The sequence below is a fragment of the Scomber scombrus genome, chromosome 12 (assembly GCF_963691925.1).
Source record: "Scomber scombrus chromosome 12, fScoSco1.1, whole genome shotgun sequence".
Lineage (NCBI taxonomy): Eukaryota > Metazoa > Chordata > Actinopteri > Scombriformes > Scombridae > Scomber > Scomber scombrus.
In genome coordinates, this window is record NC_084981.1 from 30,463,612 (window position 1) to 30,483,611 (window position 20,000).

A 20,000-nucleotide genomic window follows, 5' to 3' on the forward strand; every position below is an offset into this window, starting at 1 on the left:
CAGTTACACCAGTAAGACACTAGTTACACACCAGTTACACCAGTAAGACACTAGTTACACACCAGTTACACCAGTAAGACACCAGTTACACCAGTAAGACACTAGTTACACACCAGTTACACCAGTAAGACACCAGTTAGACACCAGTTACACCAGTTACAGCAGTTAGACACCAGTTATACACCAGTTACACCAGTAAGACACCAGTTAGACACCAGTAACACACCAGTTACACACTAGTTACACCAGTTAGACACCAGTTACACCAGTAAGACACCAGTTACACCAGTAAGACACTAGTTACACACCAGTTACACCAGTAAGACACTAGTTACACACCAGTTACACCAGTAAGACACCAGTTACACCAGTAAGACACTAGTTACACACCAGTTACACCAGTAAGACACCAGTTACACCAGTAAGACACCGGTAAGACACCAGTTACTCCAGTAAGACACCAGTTACTCCAGTAAGACACCAGTTACTCCAGTAAGACACCAGTTACTCTAGTAAGACACTATTAAGACACCATTAAGACACCAGTTAGACTAGTATAAACCAGTACAACCAGTATAACCAGTATAAACCAGTATAACCAGTATTAACCAGTATAACCCAGTATAAACCAGTATAACCAGTATAACCCAGTATACCTTGGCAGAGGTTCCTGAGGAAGACGTCGAAGAAGGGGATGTTGATTGGCTGATGGCTTCGGCGATGCTCCTCGATCTGACCGAGCACCATCTGACAGGAAACAGGAAACAGGGCAGAGTTTCAAATTAAAATGCTCACTTTCACAATAAAATACACATTATAGACACTGAGCCCCATCACGATCAGTGTACTGGTTTCTCTCTGTGGTTGTTCTGGTTTCTCTGTACTGGTGCGTACTGGTCTGTACTAGTGTGTACTGGTGTGTACAGGTGTGTATTGGTCTGTACTGGTCTGTACTGGTGTATACTGGTCTGTGCTGGTGTATACTGGTGTGTATTGGTCTGTACTGGTCTGTACTGGTGTATACTGGTGTGTATTGGTCTGTACTGGTCTGTACTGGTCTGTACTGGTCTGTACTGGTCTGTACTGGTCTGTACTGGTGTATACTGGTTTGTACTGGTGTATACTGGTCTGTACTGGTCTGTACTGGTCTGTACTGGTCTGTACTGGTCTGTATTGGTCTGTACTGGTCTGTACTGGTCTGTACTGGTCTGTACTGGTCTGTACTGGTTTGTACCGGTGTATACTGGTCTGTACTGGTCTGTACTGGTGCGTACTGGTCTATACTGGTGTGTACTGGTGTGTACTGGTCTATACTGGTCTATACTGGTCTATACTGGTTTGTACCTGGATGCAGCCGGCCAGCACGCTGGTGGTCATCTTCTTGTAGAGGCTGGCGTACTTCTCACAGTCGGTGATGAGGTCTCTGAGCTCGGTGACCAGCAGCAGGTTGGTGCTGTGTTTATCCAGAGCTTTGACCAGAGCCTCTTTGGTTCCCAGCCGGCACATCACCACCGTGTAGTCCTTGTTCAGCGACGCCAGCCGGTACATGAACCGGATGAACAGCTGGACCACCTGCAGAACCATCACAGCCGGTTAACAGACATAAGGAGCTGGGTTAACCCGCCCCTCACCTCTCTGCCCCGCTCACCTCTCTGCCCCCCCTCCCTTACCCCTTTTCCACCGAGCTGGAGCCGGTGCTGGTTCGGAGCCAGAGCCAAAGCTCCAGCCCCGAGCCTCAGAACGGGAGCCAGAGCGAGCACCAACTCTTTGCTGGTCTAAAGCAAGAACCGATTACGTCAGCAGGCGGGGCTAACGTTTATTAGCTGGCTAGCGGGGCTAACGTTTATTAGCAGACTAGCGTGGCTAATGGTCATTTACAGAAGGTTAAACATTTGTTGATTAAAAGCACTATTTTTTATAATTTTTTGCCAGAGCTGTCTTCTTGTTCTTCTTGTTCTTCTTCTTCTTCTTCTTCTTCTTCTTCTTCTTCTTCTTCTTCTTCTTCTTCTTCTTCTTCTTCTTCAATGCCTTGCGGCATGTTGCTGCCTCTCACTGGTGAATCATGGAAGTGCTTCAAAGGCACTGGCTACGTTATACAGTGATGTAATCGCGTCTTTGCCGGTGGAAAAGCAACAGGTTCGTAAGAGGTGCTCGGGTTAGTACCAATTGAGCACTGGCTCTAGCACCAGCTCAGAACCAGCACCAGCTCCAGCTCGGTGGAAAAGGGGTACCTGTGTGCTGCCTCACCCCCCGCCCCCCCTGCCCCCCCCTCACCTCTCTGTCGTTGATGAACGCCGTCATGGAGGACAGACACGGCTCGATGCTCTCGTGCCACGGCAGCACGTCCTCCTGATAATTATCCAGGAACTTATTCAAGATCCTGCAGCAACAGACTCACTTTAGTATTTACACATGTTTAACAGTCAGTGACGTTTGTTAGTGTCCATGAGGTTTAGTTTATATTTAAAGGGTTAAATGTGAAATAAACGTATGAATAACTTCACACATTCTGCATCTAATTTCTGCTTTAATCCATTTAGAGAGAATATATTAGAGGATTATGGCAAAAATGTCTAAGTAGTGTAACCATAAAAAATAAAAACAGAACTATTGTCCTGGTACCTGAGGATGGACAGCTGGACGGCCCGGTCGGCTCGGTGCTGCTCCATCAGACGGACCAGATCCTGGTACGTGTCCCGACTGTGAGTCACCTGAAACCCAAACAGCTGATTATTATATTCAGACTGAATCACTGTGAGTGAATGTCTGTGTGTGTGTGTGTGTGTGTGTGTGTGTGTGTACCTGACTGTGTGTGTGTGTGTGTGTCTCTCTGTGTGTGTGTGTGTGTGTGTGTGTGTGTGTGTGTATGTGTGTGTACCTGACTATGTGTACCTGGCTGTGTGTGTGTGTGTGTGTGTATGTGTCCCTGGCTGTGTGTGTGTGTGTGTGTGTACCTGACTGTGTGTGTGTGTGTGTGTGTATGTGTCCCTGGCTGTGTGTGTGTGTGTGTGTGTACCTGGCTGTGTGTGTGTGTGTGTGTGTGTGTGTGTGTGTGTGTGTGTGTACCTGGCTGTGTGTGTGTGTGTGTGTGTGTGTGTGTGTACCTGGCTGTGTGTGTGTGTGTGTGTGTGTGTGTGTGTACCTGGCTGTGTATGTGTCTCTGTGTGTGTGTGTATACCTGGCTCTGTGTGTGTGTGTGTGTGTGTGTGTGTGTGAGTGTGTGTGTACCTGGCTGTATGTGTGTGTGTGTGTGAGTGTGTGTGTACCTGGCTGTATGTGTGTGTGTGTGTGTGTACCTGGCTGTGTGTGTGTGTGTGTATGTGAGTGTGTGTGTACCTGGCTGTATGTGTGTGTGTGTGTGTGTGTGTGTGTGTGTGTGTGTGTACCTGGCTGTATGTGTGTGTGTGTGTATGTCTCTCTGTGTGTGTGTGTGTGTGTGTGTGTGTGTGTGTCTGTGTACCTGGCTGTGTGTGTGTGTGCGTGTGTGTGTGTGTGTGTGTACCTGGTTGCGTGTGTGTGTGTGTGTGTATGTCTCTCTGTGTGTGTGTGTGTGTGTGTGTGTGTGTCTGTGTACCTGGCTGTGTGTGTGTGTGCGTGTGTGTGTGTGTGTCTCTGTGTGTGTGTGTGTGTGTGTGTACCTGGTTGCGTTCCTCCTCCAGCTGTGAGGTATCGTCACACAGCAGGTCACACAGCAGCTGCTCCAGAGTCTGAATCACTTCTTTAGTCGCCGTCAGTTCCTTCAGACTCACGACCAACATCTGCAGCTCCGTGTCCTTAAAGTCCAGCTGATCCGGACTCTCTGCACACACACACACACACACACACACACACACACACACACACACACACACACAGAGAGACACACACACACACACACACAGAGAGACACACACACACACACACACACACAGAGAGACACACACACACACACACACACAGAGAGACACACACACACACACACACAGAGAGACACACACACACACACAGAGAGACACACACACACACACAGAGAGACACACACACAGAGAGACACACACACACACACACCATACAAGTTTAATCATTCTTAAAATATATCAGTAAACAGGAGTCATTATGAAACATTGTGACGTTGAAACATAAGACTTGATTTGACTCATTTACTCTCCTCCTTTCTTTCTTTCTTTCTTTCCTTCCTACTTTTCTTCTTTCTTTCCTCCTACTTTTCTTTCTTTCCTTCCTCCTTTCTTTCTTTTTTTCCTTCTACTTTTCTTTTTTTCCTTCCTACTTTTCTTTCTTTCCTCCTACTTTTCTTCTTTCTTTCCTCCTACTTTTTTCTTTCCTCCTACTTTTCTTTCTTTCCTTCCTCCTTTCTTTCTTTCTTTCCTCCTACTTTTCTTTCTTTCCTCCTACTTTTCTTCTTTCTTTCCTCCTACTTTTTTCTTTCCTCCTACTTTTCTTTCTTTCCTCCTACTTTTCTTTTTTCCTCCTACTTTTCTTTCTTTCTTTCTTTCTTTCCTCCTACTTTTTTCTTTCCTCCTACTTTTCTTTCTTTCTTTCCTCCTACTTTTCTTTCTTTCTTTCCTCCTAATTTTCTTTCTTTCTTTGTTTTGGTTTAAGACACAGCTGATAAACTATGAACTGGTCCTTGAATCAGAGTGATGATGTCGTCTGATGGACAGCAGGTCTGGTATGAACAGGTTTTGGGGGGGGGGGGGGGGGTTACCTTTGCGCTCCAGCTTGTGCACCATGGAGATGTGGTTGAGGGCGATGATGGCCAGCATGGTCTCGGCTCCGGACAGAGACAAACACTTCTTCAGGACGGTGGTGACGTCACACGCAACCAGCTGCTCCGCCAGGCTCTTATGGTTGGAGATCAGCATGATGATGACCAGCAGACCGTTACGCACCGAGAGCATGGAGCTGCAGGGGAGAGGGGACAGGTTACACCAGAGGACAGGTTAGACCGGGGGACAGGGGACACGTTACACGTTACACCGGGGGACACGTTACACCAGGGGACACCAGGAGACTGTTACGCACCAACAGCATGGAGCTGCAGGGGGACAGGGGACACGTTACACCGGGGGACAGGTTAGACCGGGGGACAGGGGACAGGTTACACCAGAGGACACATTAGACCGGGGACAGGTTACACCAGAGGACACGTTAGACCGGGGGACAGGGTTACACTGGGGGACACGTTAGACCTGGGACACGTTAGACCTGGGACACGTTAGACCGCGGGACAGGTTACAGCGGGGGACAGGTTACAGCGGGGGACAGGTTACTCCGGGGGACAGGTTACACCAGGGGGGACAGGTTACACCAGGGGGACAGGTTACACCGGGGGGACAGGTTACACCAGGGGGACAGGTTACACCAGGGGGACAGGTTACACCGGGGGGACAGGTTACACCAGGGGGACACGTTACACCGGGGGACAGGTTAGACCAGACGACACGTTACACCAGAGGACAGGTAACACCAGGGCACAGGTTACACCGGGGGACACGTTAGACCGGGGGACAGGTTACACCAGAGGACAGACAGCAGCTACCTCTTGGTCTTCAGCATCAGGTCGATGGCGGTGGGAACGGCTCCCAGCAGACCTTTGGATCCTTCCGGCGTCGCCGAGCCGATGCTGGCGAAGATCTCCAACATCATCTGAGTGCCGGATTCAGAGAGAGGAAGACTGCTGCCGACGCTGCGGAGGTCATGTTTACTGGCTCCGGTTATCACCTTCAGGGTCTGGGGGGGGGGGGGAGGGGGGGGGGATACACAGGTACATGAGGGTTAGATTAAATCTGTGTGTGTGTGTGTGTGTCTCTGTGTGTCTATCTCCTTTACTTCTTTGTTTCTTCCTCCCTTCCTTCCTCCCTCCTTTCTTTCCTTCCTTCCTTCTTCCTCCTTTCCTTCCTCCCTCCTTTCCTTCCTTCCTCCCTCCCTCCTTTCCTTATTCCTTCCTCCCTCCCTTCTTTCCTTCCTTCCTTCTTCCTCCGTCCTTCCTTCTTACGTCCTCCCTCCCACCTTTACTTCTTTGTTTCTTCCTCCCTTCCTTCCTCCCTCCTTTCTCCTTTCCTTCCTCCCTCCTTTCCTTCTTCCCTCCCTCCTTTCCTTCTTCCTTCATCCCTTCCTTCCTCCCTCCTTTCTTTCCTTCCTTCCTTCCTTCCTTTTTCCCTCCTTTCCTTCTTTCTTCTTCCCTCCTTCCTTCCTTCTTCATTATTAGTATAAGTTACTGCATAAATAAACCTCAGGCCAAAGCTGCAGGATGATAAATATAACTGTTTCACCTCCTCCTCCCTTTCTTCCTTCCTTTTTCCTCTTCCTCCTCCCTTCCATTCTCCTCTTCCTCCTCCCTTCCTTTCTCCTCTTCCTCCTCCCTTATCTCAGGATGATGATTGGCTAACCCTAACCCTAACCCTGCACTGATGCTGCAGACGGATCAAAGCTGCTTCCTTTTAACTGAAACATTAAACACAGTGATGATGATGATGATGATGTCATCCTCACCGCGAGTGCGAGCTGCTGCACGTGTGTGACGGAGGAGAACTCCTGCATGCAGGACAGGATGGCTTTGACTCCGCCCTCGGTGGCGAAGGAAACCCTCCACTCGTATTTGACCATGAGGAGGTGAGTGAGCCTCAGAGAGCTGATCACCACGTCTCTGCAGGACGAGCTCAGCAGCTCCACCAGCAGCTTCAGCACCTTGTCTCTGAAGGAGGAAGAGCACACACACAATGTTACACACACACACACAATGTTACACACACACACACACAATGTTACACACACACACAACGTTAGACACACACACAATGTTACACACACACAATGTTACACAAACACACAACGTTAGACACACACAACAACACACACAACGTTACACACACACACACACACACACAACAACACACACACAATGTTACACACACACACACATAAAAACACACAGACACACACAATGTTACACACACACAATGTTACACACACACAACGTTACACACACACACACAACAACACACAGACACACACAACGTTACACACACACAACGTTACACACACACACAACGTCACACACAACGTCAGACACACACAACAACACACACACAACGTTACACACACACAACGTCACACACACACAACACACACACAACGTCACACACAATGTTACACACACAACAACACACAAACACAACGTTACACACACACAACGTCAAACACACACACAACGTCACACAAACACACGTTACACACACACAACGTAACACACACACAACAACACACACACACACACACAACGTCACACACACAACGTCACACACACAACACACAGACACACAACGTCACACAAACACAACAACACACACACACACACACAACGTAACACACAGCAACACACACAACGTAACACACACACAACGTAACACACACACAACGTCACACACACACAACACAAACACAACGTTACAAACACAACACACAAACACACAACGTGGTACTGCAGTAAAGTATAATTACTGCAGTAAAGTTTAAGTACTACAGTAAAGTACTCCAGTGATCTCACCGTATAGTCTGGGCCGAGTCGCTCCTCATGGAGTTCTTCTCCTGAGCTGCTTTCTCCTCCAGCAGTCTGCTGATGAACAGAACCGCTGCCAGCTGCTGAGCCTGATCAGACACAGAACCTCCTTTCTTCAGGATGTCTACTACCTCACCCAGCTTCTCCAGAACCGTCTTCTTCCCCTGAACCCGAGGGTTGTTAAACACTAAAGAGGAAACATTCATATATTAATATATTATAACTATAAACACATTAACACAATATAACTATTAACCCCCCCCCCCCCTCAGGAAGGTGCCCCCCCTCAGGACCACAGCCCCCCCCCCCTCCCTCCCTCTCACCTTTCATCTTGTCTTCCAGGTCTTCAGGATATTTGCTCTCGTCCTCGGTCGGCAGCTCGCTCTCCGTCTCCGAGCCGCCGCAGCCAGAGTCCACAGGAAGTTCCTTCTTGGCTTTTTTAGAGACGGAGCCCATCGCAGAGGAAGAGGAGGCCGAGGTGGAGGATGAAGAGGGGGCGTTCTGTCCTCCTCCTCCACTTCCTCCACTTCCTCCTCCTGCCAGACCAGAGGAACCCAGAGAGCCTTCAGCTGGAAGACAAAGATCAGTCAGACTCATCATCACACAGTAAAGACACACAGAGGGGGGGGGTCGGGGGTCAGGGGTCAGCGTCCGGTCCTCACCCAGCAGCTCTTCATCCTCCAGGCTCCCTCCTCCTCCTCTCCTCAGGTAGTACTTGCTGAAGCAGTGAGAACAGAGCAGATCACTGAGGCAGGAAGAAGGAAGCTTCTGCTTCAGGTAGTGAAGAAGCTTCTTCGCTGTGTCGCCGTGAACCGAGAGGCTGATGAGAGCTGGGTCGTCCAGATCCCCGTCCTGCAGGACCAGAACCAGAACCAGAACCAGGTCAGAACCAGAACCAGGTCAGAAACAGACCATTAAAAATAGGGAAGGAAGGAAGGATGAAAGAAAGGAAGGAAGGATGAGAGAAAGGAAGGAACGATGGAAGGAGGGAGGAAGGAAGGGAGGGAGGGAGGAAGGAAAGGACAAAAGTATGAAAGAAAGGAAGGAAGGAAGGAGGGAGGGAAAGAAGGAAGGAAGGAAGGAAGGAGGGAGGGAGGGAGGGAAAGAAGGAAGGAAGGAAGGAAGGAGGGAGGGAAAGAAGGAAGGAAGGAAGTAAGGAAGTAAGGAAAGAAGGACGGACGAATGGACGGAAGGAATGACGAAAGTACGAAAGAAAGGAAGGAAGGAAGGGAGGAAGGAAGGAAGTAGGGAAAGAAGGACGGACGGATGGACGGAAGGAATGACGAAAGTACGAAAGAAAGGAAGGAAGGAAGGGAGGAAGGGAGGAAGGAAGGAAAGAAGGAAGGAAGGAAGGAAGGAGGCTCAGACTCACCTGGTCTTCGAGGCTCTGCAGCAGCATGCCGTTAACCTCCTGCTGCTGTTTGGGTTCCAGCTTCTTGATGAAGAACAGGATCTCCCACCACTCAGCCCGGGTCAGCGCCAGCGGCTCCATGTGCAGACCCTCAGACAGGTACGGCAGAGAGTACAGACCTCCGGGAGGCTTCGAGAAGAACGTCTGACTCACTGAGACAACAGGAAGGAGAGGAAGAGGAGGAGGAAGAGGAGGAAGAAGAGTGGTGAATGCTTGGGAGTCACACTTTTTACTTTAATTCCTCATAAACTGGATCCTTAGCAGGAGAATCAAATATCACAACATTAATGACCTAATAGCTCGATATCGATATCTGACATTATTACAGGATGACTATCAGAGCTTTACCTAAATAATTACACCATGAGATGTTTGATAAATCTGTCGTTGCTGCTGTTACCTGCAGTGAGTTTGATGGTCTCCGTCAAAGAAGAAGCTTTCTCCTGCGTCTCCTTCTCACTCTGACTGCTGCTGCCGCTGTCCAGGATCTCTACCATGTGCCAGTGGACCCAGTAAGTCCTGGACAGGGAGTTCCAGTACACCTGCACACAGAGAGGTCAAAGGTCAGTACACAGAGAGGTCAAAGGTCAGCACACAGAGGAAGTTAAAGTGCCACATCAGTAAGGAACATGCATCAGTGTGATGAGCAGCAGAGTATCTGGTTCAATTCATCAGATTCTGTAAAATGTTCCACTGGACCATAAAATAATGAGATTAAACATTTATTAACGAATGATGGTGAATTAATGAATGTGAATATGTGTAAAGACTAATTATGAGAATATGATCAGAATGTAAAAGGTTAAACATTATAAACAGGTTCATTAAACTCGTCAGTCCTCCGGCCAGCAGGAGGCGCTGCAGCACTCATCTCTATGTTTACAATCAACACGTTGCACATGTTTTATGTTTATGCAACATGTTAAACATTTCTTTCATGTTTATTTAAGAGATAATTGTTAAAGTGTTCATTGTGATTTTAACTTTCATTCTTTTCACTGTCTGATTCATAACTGAGATTATAATCAGAGAAAGTTTACAATAAAGTCTTTAACCCTCCTGTTGTCCTCGAGTCAAGGAAGGAAGGAAGGAAGGAAGGGAAGAAGGAAAGAAGGAGGAAGGGAGGAAGGGAGAAAGGAAGGAAGGAACAGTCAAAACAGACGGGGTCAATGTGACCCGGGAGGACGACCCTTTCTCCTTATTATAAAAAGAATCAGTAATTATCGATATGATTGATATGAAACTTTAATCCTGATGCAGTTTTCAGCCGTAGTTCAGACTGATCAATAAGTTCATACCGATCAATAAGTTCAGACCGATCAATAAGTTCAGATTGATCAATAAGTTCATACTGATCAATAAGTTCAGACCGATCAATAAGTTCATACCGATCAATAAGTTCAGACCGATCAATAAGTTCATACCGATCAATAAGTTCAGACCGATCAATAAGTTCATACCGATCAATAAGTTCAGACCGATCAATAAGTTCAGATTGATCAATAAGTTCATACTGATCAATAAGTTTAGACTGATCAATAAGTTCTGAGCGTCTCCGTCTCACCTGAACAGGCGGCGAGCCGTCGTTGCTGTATCTGAAGACGCCTTCGTCCCCGGCGCTGACCTCCTCGTAGTCCTCCAGCATTCGGACCATCATGCCGCTCTTCAGGTTGTCCTGGACGTACTCAACGTAGGCCGAGCGGCTGGCGAAGTCCGACCGCGTCTTGAACCCGTTTCCCGTCTTCTTCTTTGGCGGCGTGGCGACGGGCGAGGCGGCCACGGTGGCGGTGAGGGCGACGGGCGAGGCGCAGAACCGAGGCTGGAAGATGGACCTGAGGACGGGACGCGACGCCTCCTCGCTCGCCTCCTTACCGCAGGCCGACCCGCCTCCACAGAGCGGCGCCGAGCCGTCGGGAGGCTGCCGGTTCCGGTCCCAGCCCATCACACGGACCAGCTCGGAGATCAGGTTGGCCATCGCCATGGTGAAGTCGAACTCGCGCTGCGTGCGGTGGGAGGAGGAGCAGGAGGCGGGGGAGGGGCTGGCGTCCTGTCTGTCAGAGATAGGCTCCGCCCCCGCCGTGTTCAGCTTGTCCATCAGAGACGTTACGCACAGATACCGCTTCACCAGAGAGAAGAGCAGCTTCCCCGGGATCTAACACACACATACATAGATACACACACACACACACACACACACACACACACACACACACACAGAGAGATACACACACACACACAGAGATACACACACACACACACACACACACACATTTCATTACTGATCAATTAATCCTGATTAATCAATAACTGGGATCACCTGGGGCAGGTGTGTATTAATGGGTCATGTGATCACCTGGGGCAGGTGTGTATTAACGTGTCATGTGATAACCTGGGGCAGGTGTGTATTAATGGGTCATGTGATCACCTGGGGCAGGTGTGTATTATGGGTCATGTGATCACCTGGGGCAGGTGTGTATTATGGGTCATGTGATCACCTGGGGCAGGTGTGTATTAAGGGTCATGTGATCACCTGGGGCAGGTGTGTATTAAGGGTCATGTGATCACCTGGGGCAGGTGTGTATTAAGGGTCATGTGATCACCTGGGGCAGGTGTGTATTAACAGGTCATGTGATCACCTGGGGCAGGTGTGTATTAAGGGTCATGTGATCACCTGGGGCAGGTGTGTATTAACGGGTCATGTGATCACCTGGGGCAGGTGTGTATTATGGGTCATGTGATCACCTGGGGCAGGTGTGTATTATGGGTCATGTGATCACCTGGGGCAGGTGTGTATTAAGGGTCATGTGATCACCTGGGGCAGGTGTGTATTAAGGGTCATGTGATCACCTGGGGCAGGTGTGTATTAAGGGTCATGTGATCACCTGGGGCAGGTGGATGCCTTCGAACGAGATGCCGTGCTCCTCTGATGACGTCGTCTCTGCAAAAAGCTCCAACAACGTGTAACGATTGTCAAAATCCATGTGCTGCTCGATGCCGTCCTGCTGGCTGAGAGAGAGGAGCACGTAGGCCCTGCTCCCTGGGGGGGGGGGGGGGGGGGGGGGGGGCAAGTAGAGAGAGGGGGGCAAGTAGGGGGGGGGGGGTTGAATGGCAAGTGGTTGTTAATCAAACTCATCTTAAAACATTCACAGATCTGATAGAACCTTGATAACTTGTCAATAAGTTCTGGTCCTGGTAACTGTATGCAGGAGCAACGGCGCCTCCTGTAGGAGTGACGGCGCCTCCTGTAGAAGCTACTGCGCCTCCTGCAGGAGCTGCAGCGCCTCCTATAGGAACAACAGCGCCTTCTGCAGGAGCTACTGCGCCTCCTGCAGGAGTAACAGCGCCTAGCAGGAGGCTAGGCACAGAGCATAAACTCAACCTGCTGTTTCACTGCTGCTCAGTTTTCAGACTCTGATCCTTTAATGAATCACAATCCGTTACCATGACGATTGTTTTTAGAGAGTTAGTCAGAGTGAGACCTCCTCCTCCTCCCCTCTCTTCCTCCTCCTCCCCTCTCTTCCTCCTCCTCCTCCCCTCTCTTCCTCCTCCTCCTCCCCTCTCCTCCTCCTCCTCCCCTCTCTTCCTCCTCCTCCCCTCTCTTCCTCCTCCTCCTCCTCCTCCTCCCCCGCAGCCCTGATGACTCATGGGAAAAACTCTCAGCTGCTCCACGCCCAGGATTTTCTCCACATGACCAAAAACATCGAGAAAAAAGTGTAAAAACAGTTTCAACCGGATGAAAACTGATCAATCATGATATAATAATAATCTGAAGGCTGAATTAAAGTAAAATGATTTAATGTTCTGAATTTACCAGACTGCTCTATTATTTACCTTTTATCCACTTTATCAAACATCTCATTGTGTAAATATTGAGTGAAAGCACCGACAGTCGATCGAGTTAATAAGTAAAACATATCGTGATATTTGATCCATATCAGCTTCAAACTGTGTTTATGTTCAAACTTCTGATCAGAGACGTTCTCTCATATTTAATATTTCTGTTATCAATGAATCAGTTAACAGCTGAGCCGGAAGCATCAATGCCGTTGCCATGGTTACCTGCAGCTTAATATACCTCGAACCGTGACGTAATCATTGGACGCCTCTACTGCAGTCAACTATAAGTACCTCAAACTGTACTACAGTAGAGTACAAGTACCTCAAACTGCACTACAGTAAAGTACTAGTACCTCTAACTGTACTACAGTAAAGTACAAGTACCTCAAACTGTACTACAGTAAAGTATAAGTACCTCAAACTGTACTACAGTAAAGTACTAGTACCTCAAACTGTACTACAGTAAACTACAAGTACCTCAAACTGTACTACAGCAAAGTACAAGTACCTCAAACTGTACTACAGTAAAGTACTAGTACCTCAAACTGTACTACAGTAAAGTACAAGTACCTCAAACTGTACTACAGTAAAGTATAAGTACCTCAAACTGTACTACAGTAAAGTATAAGTACCTCAAACTGTACTACAGTAAAGTACTAGTACCTCAAACTGTACTACAGTAAACTACAAGTACCTCAAACTGTACTACAGCAAAGTACAAGTACCTCAAACTGTACTACAGTAAAGTACTAGTACCTCAAACTGTACTACAGTAAAGTACAAGTACCTCAAACTGTACTACAGTAAAGTATAAGTACCTCAAACTGTACTACAGTAAAGTATAAGTACCTCAAACTGTACTACAGTAAAGTAAATGTTACATTAGAGTCACTCAGAGATATTTTACATGTTTTATTTCCTGCTTGAAGCATCAATGTCGTTGCCGTGGTTACCTGCATCCTAATTATACCTCGAACCGTGACGTAATCATTAGACATCTGCCAGCCAATCACAGAGCAGCGGTGAGGTCATTACCTGCATCGTGTGACGCCAGCGCTCGCAGCATCTTCCCGGCGCTGCGCCTGGTCTGCGTCTCCTTGTTGCAGAGCAGCTCCATCAGCAGGTTGAGCGCTCCCGTCTCCTTAAACACGCCGACCAGCGAGCCGATGCTGGCGTAGGCGCTCAGCACGTGGATGGTGTGCGTGATGCTGATGGAGAAGTCGCTCTTCTTCGCCATCTGCTTGCGGGCGCGGCGCACCAGGTTCTTCACGTCCTCCTTCATGTCCGACAGCTCCACCTCGTCGAAGGTGACGTCGGAGGGGAACTCTCCGTCCGCCGCCTCCTCGCCGCCGCGCTGCTCCTCCTGAGGCTGCAGGGGGCGCTGCGAGTCTGTTTTCCTCTTGCCCAGCAGGGTGGGGCAGTTGGCGTAGACGTCCTCCGTAGACATCCACATCAGGATGTTCTCCGGTTTGATGTCTCCGGACGTGGAGCCGCCGGAGCTGCCGCCGCCGGAGCCGCCGCCGCCCGTCCCGCTGGCCTCGCCGCCGTTGCTGCCGGAGCTGGTGCCGTCGTCGAGGGTGATGAGGCACCAGCGAATCAGGTACTCCGTCTGGCCGTCGTGGGTTCGGCGCTGGCGGATCAGCTCCTCGGGATACGCCTGCAGCCTCGGGCCCAGCTGGACCAGCAGGTTCCCGTTGCGGCGTTCACCCACCATGGTCGCTATGGAGACAGCAGAGGGTCACATGACACGTTGAAGGAAATGATTTAAACCTGACAAACATCTCAACCCTTAATGTCAGAGTACAAGTACCTCTAACTGTACTACAATAAAGTACAAGTACCTCAAACTGTACTACAGTAAAGTGAAAGTACCTCAAACTGTACTACAATAAAGTACTAGTACCTCAAACTGTACTACAATAAAGTGAAAGTACCTCTAACTGTACTACAGTAAAGTACTAGTACCTCTAACTGTACTACAGTAAAGTACAAGTACCTCTAACTGTACTACAATAAAGTACTAGTACCTCTAACTGTACTACAATAAAGTGAAAGTACCTCTAACTGTACTACAGTAAAGTACTAGTACCTCTAACTGTACTACAGTAAAGTACAAGTACCTCTAACTGTACTACAGTAAAGTGAAAGTACCTCTAACTGTACTACAGTAAAGTACTAGTACCTCTAACTGTACTACAGTAAAGTACAAGTACCTCTAACTGTACTACAATAAAGTACTAGTACCTCTAACTGTACTACAATAAAGTACTAGTACCTCTAACTGTACTAGAATAAAGTGAAAGTACCTCTAACTGTACTACAGTAAAGTACTAGTACCTCTAACTGTACTACAGTAAAGTACAAGTACCTCTAACTGTACTACAGTAAAGTACTAGTACCTCTAACTGTACTACAGTAAAGTACTAGTACCTCTAACTGTACTACAGTAAAGTACTAGTACCTCGTGTTATCTTACAGTGACTCAGATGTTTTATTTCCCGCTAACTGAAACTTATTTGGGTTATGACTCTGCTTCCTCTTTCTGGAGCTGCCACGGCTTCTTTCCTGCAGATCACATGTGCTGCTGGGCGTGTGTTCGCTTCCCCCGGGCTCCGTCTAATACCTGCACCTGCTGGGTGTGTGTTTACTCCCCCCCGGGCTCCGTCTAATACCTGCACCTGTGCTGCTGCTGGGGGTGTGTTCGCTTCCCCGGGCTCCGTCTAATACCTGCATATATACTGCTGCTGGGCGTGTGTTTACTTCCCCCGGGCTCCGTCTAATATCTGACACCCAACTCCCACTGTCCGGCTCCGTCATATATGTGGAACCAAAACTCCCACTGACCGGGCCCCGTCTAATACCTGTACCCTACTCCCACTGACCGGGCCCCGTCTAATACCTATACCCTACTCCCACTGACCGGGCCCCGTCTAATACCTGTACCCTACTCCCACTGACCGGGCCCCGTCTAATAAGCTATACCCTACTCCCACTGACCGGGCCCCGTCTAATTCCTGCACATGTACTGCTGGGCGTGTGTTAGCATTCCCCGGGTTCCGTCTAATACACGCACCCAACTCCCACTGACATCTCCATTGCGAACATGACATAAACACACTTCTATCCAATAAGTGTTAATGTGATTATTGTTTACATTGCAGCGGATGTTATTAAAACTAATCAGCTGGTTGTGTTGTTATTGCTAGCACAGCTCCAGGTATTAGCCTTGGCCTGGATGTTTTTAAAGCGTTACCTACTGACAGCAGCTGGATCCTGATGTGTGTTAATGTCAACAGATGTTTTTAATACACTTTAATAAAACATCTGGATCCATGTGTGAGGAGCTGGCTGCTTAAATACGTCATATAATCAGTGTTGCACCAAACTCCACCTAAAAACTGTCAGATTTAAGGAAATATTAACTATATGCAGGTTTTAGTTCAGTTTAAATATAATATAAGAGCATAACATGTTAGTTTAAGGTCTTCTGGTGAATTCAGGGTGTAAATAAAAACAAATTATCATTTTTAGACACAGAAACAAGCTCACATTCAGCTCCTGTAGTCTGATGTTATTTACATTAATGTCATAAAGCTGATTAAACAGTGTCAAAGTTAATATTTACATTAGTGCTGCAGTGATGTTATAAAGCTCATAAACAGTGTTAACGTTATTATAATATTATGGTATGTTCAGCTAGTTTAATTACATGTCTAATGATAACAGAGACTATTAATCTTAATGTATATTAAAGTGTCTCTGTGTTAAATCAGCAGGTTGTGAACCGGAGTCCGGTGCTCGCTGCCCGGGGCTCGGCTCGGACGGACCCGGGAACAGAGGCTGTCCAGCGGGCCTGTCCGGCGCCAGGCCCCGGTCAGCTGCTCCAGCCCAGGTGAGTCTTACCTGTCCAGTCACAGCCCTTCCTCCCGCTGTCTGTCTGAACCCTCACGCGCTGCTTTCTCTTCCGTGTTAGCGTGTCGTTTCCCAGCCTGCTGGTGTCGGTGTGCTCGGTGTGTTCGGTGTGCTCGGTATCCACCGGAGGAGCACCGGACTGCAGGATGCGCATTTGCGCACTGTAACAGGAACAGCATCACGGGACTCTTCTTCTACGCTCACTTTTATTTTTCTTCTTCCTCGTTTTATTACAAACCACCAAAAGCTGCAGAGCGACACCTGCTGCACCGATCTGCAGCTGCATCATAGTACATATACTACAATGAAGTATAAGTACCTCTAACTGTACTACAATGAAGTATAAGTACCTCTAACTGTACTACTATGAAGTATAAGTACCTGTAACTGTACTACAATGAAGTATAAGTACCTGTAACTGTACTACTATGAAGTATAAGTACCTGTAACTGTACTACAATGAAGTATAAGTACCTGTAACTGTACTACAATGAAGTATAAGTACCTCTAACTGTACTACAATGAAGTATAAGTACCTCTAACTGTACTACAGTAAAGTACAAGTACCTCTAACTGTACTACAATGAAGTATAAGTACCTCTAACTGTACTACAATGAAGTATAAGTACCTCAAACTGTACTACAATGAAGTATAAGTACCTCTAACTGTACTACAATGAAGTATAAGTACCTCAAACTGTACTACAATGAAGTATAAGTACCTCTAACTGTACTACAATGAAGTATAAGTACCTGTAACTGTACTACAATGAAGTACTAGTACCTCAAACTGTACTACTATGAAGTATAAGTACTCAAACTGTACTACAATGAAGTACTGGGACAGACTATGACAGACTCTCTGCTCTGATTGGTCAGAACAGTGTAAAGCTGCTCTGATTGGTCAGAACGGTGTAAAGCTGCTCTGATTGGTCAGAACGGTGTAAAGCTGCTCTGATTGGTCAGAACAGTGTAAAGCTGCTCTGATTGGTCAGAACGGTGTAAACCTGCTCTGATTGGTCAGAACAGTCTAAACCTGCTCTGATTGGTCAGAACAGTGTAAACCTGCTCTGATTGGTCAGAACAGTGTAAACCTCCTCTGATTGGTCAGAACAGTGTAAAGCTGCTCTGATTGGTCAGAACAGTGTAAAGCTGCTCTGATTGGTCAGAACAGTGTAAAGCTGCTCTGATTGGTCAGAACAGTGGTAAACCTCCTCTGATTGGTCAGAACAGTCTAAACCTGCTCTGATTGGTCAGAACAGTGTAAAGGTTTAAGTGTGTTTATGTTTAACAGGCTGGGAACTCTGTAGCTGCAGTGATCGCTCCTGACCAGCAGGGGGCCGCCGAGTGCTCATCAGCAGAGGTTTATAATAATCATAATATTATATATATTATAGATTAAAAGAAAAAAAATGTTTGATTGATTTTCCTTCAACAAGATAAAACATTTCAGTCTTTATTATTTTTTTTTTTTTCATTTTATCTTTTTAATCAATTTTAAAATGTTATTTTTTTACCCTAACTTTTAATAAACTTTTTCTCTTATTCTCTCTTATTTTTATTTATTTATTTATTTATTTTATTATCATTCTTAATTCTTTTCTTTTTTTCTTCTATTTTATTTCTGTGTCATTTTGTTCTTTATTTTTATTCTTTTTTCTGACCTTTGATCCATTTAAAGTTTTTCTGTTTATATTTTAATAAACGTGCAGAAAGTTTAAAGCTTTAGAAGCTTTTTATTGATTATAAATGTGATAATTCTGCTGTATGTTTGATACTGAAGCGTACTGGTTATACTGGTTATACTGGTTATACTGGTTATAGTGTTTATACTAGTTATACTGGTTATACTAGTTATACTGGTTATACTGGTTATACTGGTTATACTAGTTATACTGGTTATACTAGTTATACTGGTTATACTAGTTATACTGGGTTATACTGGGTTATACTGGGTTATACTAGTTATACTGGTTATACTGGTTATAGTGTTTATACTGGTTATAGTGTTTATACTGGTTATACTGGTTATACTGGTTATACTGGTTATAGTGTTTATACTGGTTATACTGGTTATACTGGTTATACTGGTTATACTAGTTATACTGGTTATACTAGTTATACTGGTTATACTAGTTATACTGGTTATACTAGTTATACTGGTTATACTGGTTTAATGTCCTGCTTCACTCCTCATGTTTCCTTCTTTCCTCCCTTCCGTCTGTCCTTCCTTCCTTCCCTCCTTTTCTCTTTCGTTCCTTCCTCTCTTTCCTTCCTCTATCCCCCTTTCTTCCTTCCTTCTGTGCTTCTTTCCTTCCCTCCTTCCTTCCTTTCCTTCCTCCGTTCCTTCTTTCCTCCCTCCCTTCTTCTCTCTTTCTTTCCTCCCCCCTACCTTCCTCTCTTCCTTCTTTCCTTCCTTCCTTCCTTCCTCTTTTCCTTTCTCCTCCTTTTCCTTCCTTCCTTCCCTCCTTCCTTCCTCCCTCCTTTCCTTCCTTCTTCCTTCCTCCCTTCTTCCTTCCTCCCTTCCTTTCCTTCTTTCCTCCTCCTTTCCTTCCTCCCTTCCTTCCTCCCTTCCTTCCTCCATCCCCCTTTCTTCCTTCCTTCTGTGCTTCTTTCCTTTCCCTCCTTCCTTCCTTTCCTTCCTCCCTTCCTTATTTCCTCCTCCCTCCTTCTCTCTTTCTTTCCTCCCTCCTACCTTACTCTCTTCCTTCTTTCATCTGTCCTTCTTTCCTTCCTTCCTTCCTTCCTTCCTCCCTTCCTTTCCTTCTTTCCTCCCTCCTTCCTTCCCTCCTTTCCTCCCTTCCCTCCTTCCTTCCTTCTTCCTCCCTTCCTTCCTTGACTCGAGGACAACAGGAGGGTTAAACCAGCTTCAGTGTTTCTCTACATGAGAAAAACAGATTCTGTCTCTGAGGGGCTTTAGGACCCTGAGGAAGAAATCTCTGCTGCTATTCACACACACACACACACACACACACACACACACACACACACACACACACACACACACACACACACACACACACACACACACACACACCTCCTCTGTATTCAGCACATGCCTTCTCTGTGTAAAAACCCTCTCAGTCAGGAAACTTATAGCTGCGGATGTCCTCCCTCTCTCTCCCTCTCTCCCTCTCTCTCTCTCTCTCTCTCCCTCTCTCTCTCTCTCTCTCCCTCTCTCCCTCTCTCTCTCTCCTCCTCCTCCTCCTCAGCTTCTTCTCCATCTCTTCTCTGCAGGAGAATCATCCTCGGACCAGACAGACACCTGCCTCTCCTCTCCTC

The 20,000-nt window shown here is 47.0% G+C and overlaps 1 protein-coding gene across 2 annotated transcripts in view; it reads right to left on the minus strand.

The window, feature by feature from the left end:
- Positions 1–16,862, minus strand: part of LOC133991861 (cullin-9) — a 38,405-nt gene extending 21,543 nt beyond the window's left edge. The window contains exons 1-17 of one of the 2 annotated variants that reach the window (XM_062430451.1): positions 16,710–16,862; positions 13,842–14,525; positions 11,852–12,006; positions 10,534–11,121; positions 9,370–9,511; positions 8,931–9,121; positions 8,221–8,410; positions 7,882–8,127; positions 7,547–7,745; positions 6,493–6,694; positions 5,540–5,730; positions 4,706–4,902; positions 3,639–3,799; positions 2,623–2,711; positions 2,275–2,380; positions 1,345–1,572; positions 657–747 (exon numbers count right to left, since the gene is read on the minus strand). In XM_062430451.1, the coding sequence (XP_062286435.1) occupies positions 657–747; positions 1,345–1,572; positions 2,275–2,380; positions 2,623–2,711; positions 3,639–3,799; positions 4,706–4,902; positions 5,540–5,730; positions 6,493–6,694; positions 7,547–7,745; positions 7,882–8,127; positions 8,221–8,410; positions 8,931–9,121; positions 9,370–9,511; positions 10,534–11,121; positions 11,852–12,006; positions 13,842–14,520 (3,655 nt within the window). In that variant the 5' untranslated portion in view covers positions 14,521–14,525; positions 16,710–16,862. The remainder of the gene's footprint in view (positions 1–656; positions 748–1,344; positions 1,573–2,274; positions 2,381–2,622; positions 2,712–3,638; positions 3,800–4,705; positions 4,903–5,539; positions 5,731–6,492; positions 6,695–7,546; positions 7,746–7,881; positions 8,128–8,220; positions 8,411–8,930; positions 9,122–9,369; positions 9,512–10,533; positions 11,122–11,851; positions 12,007–13,841; positions 14,526–16,709) is intronic. The other variant, XM_062430450.1, reaches the window with a different exon arrangement.
- Positions 16,863–20,000: the final 3,138 nt, after the last annotated feature.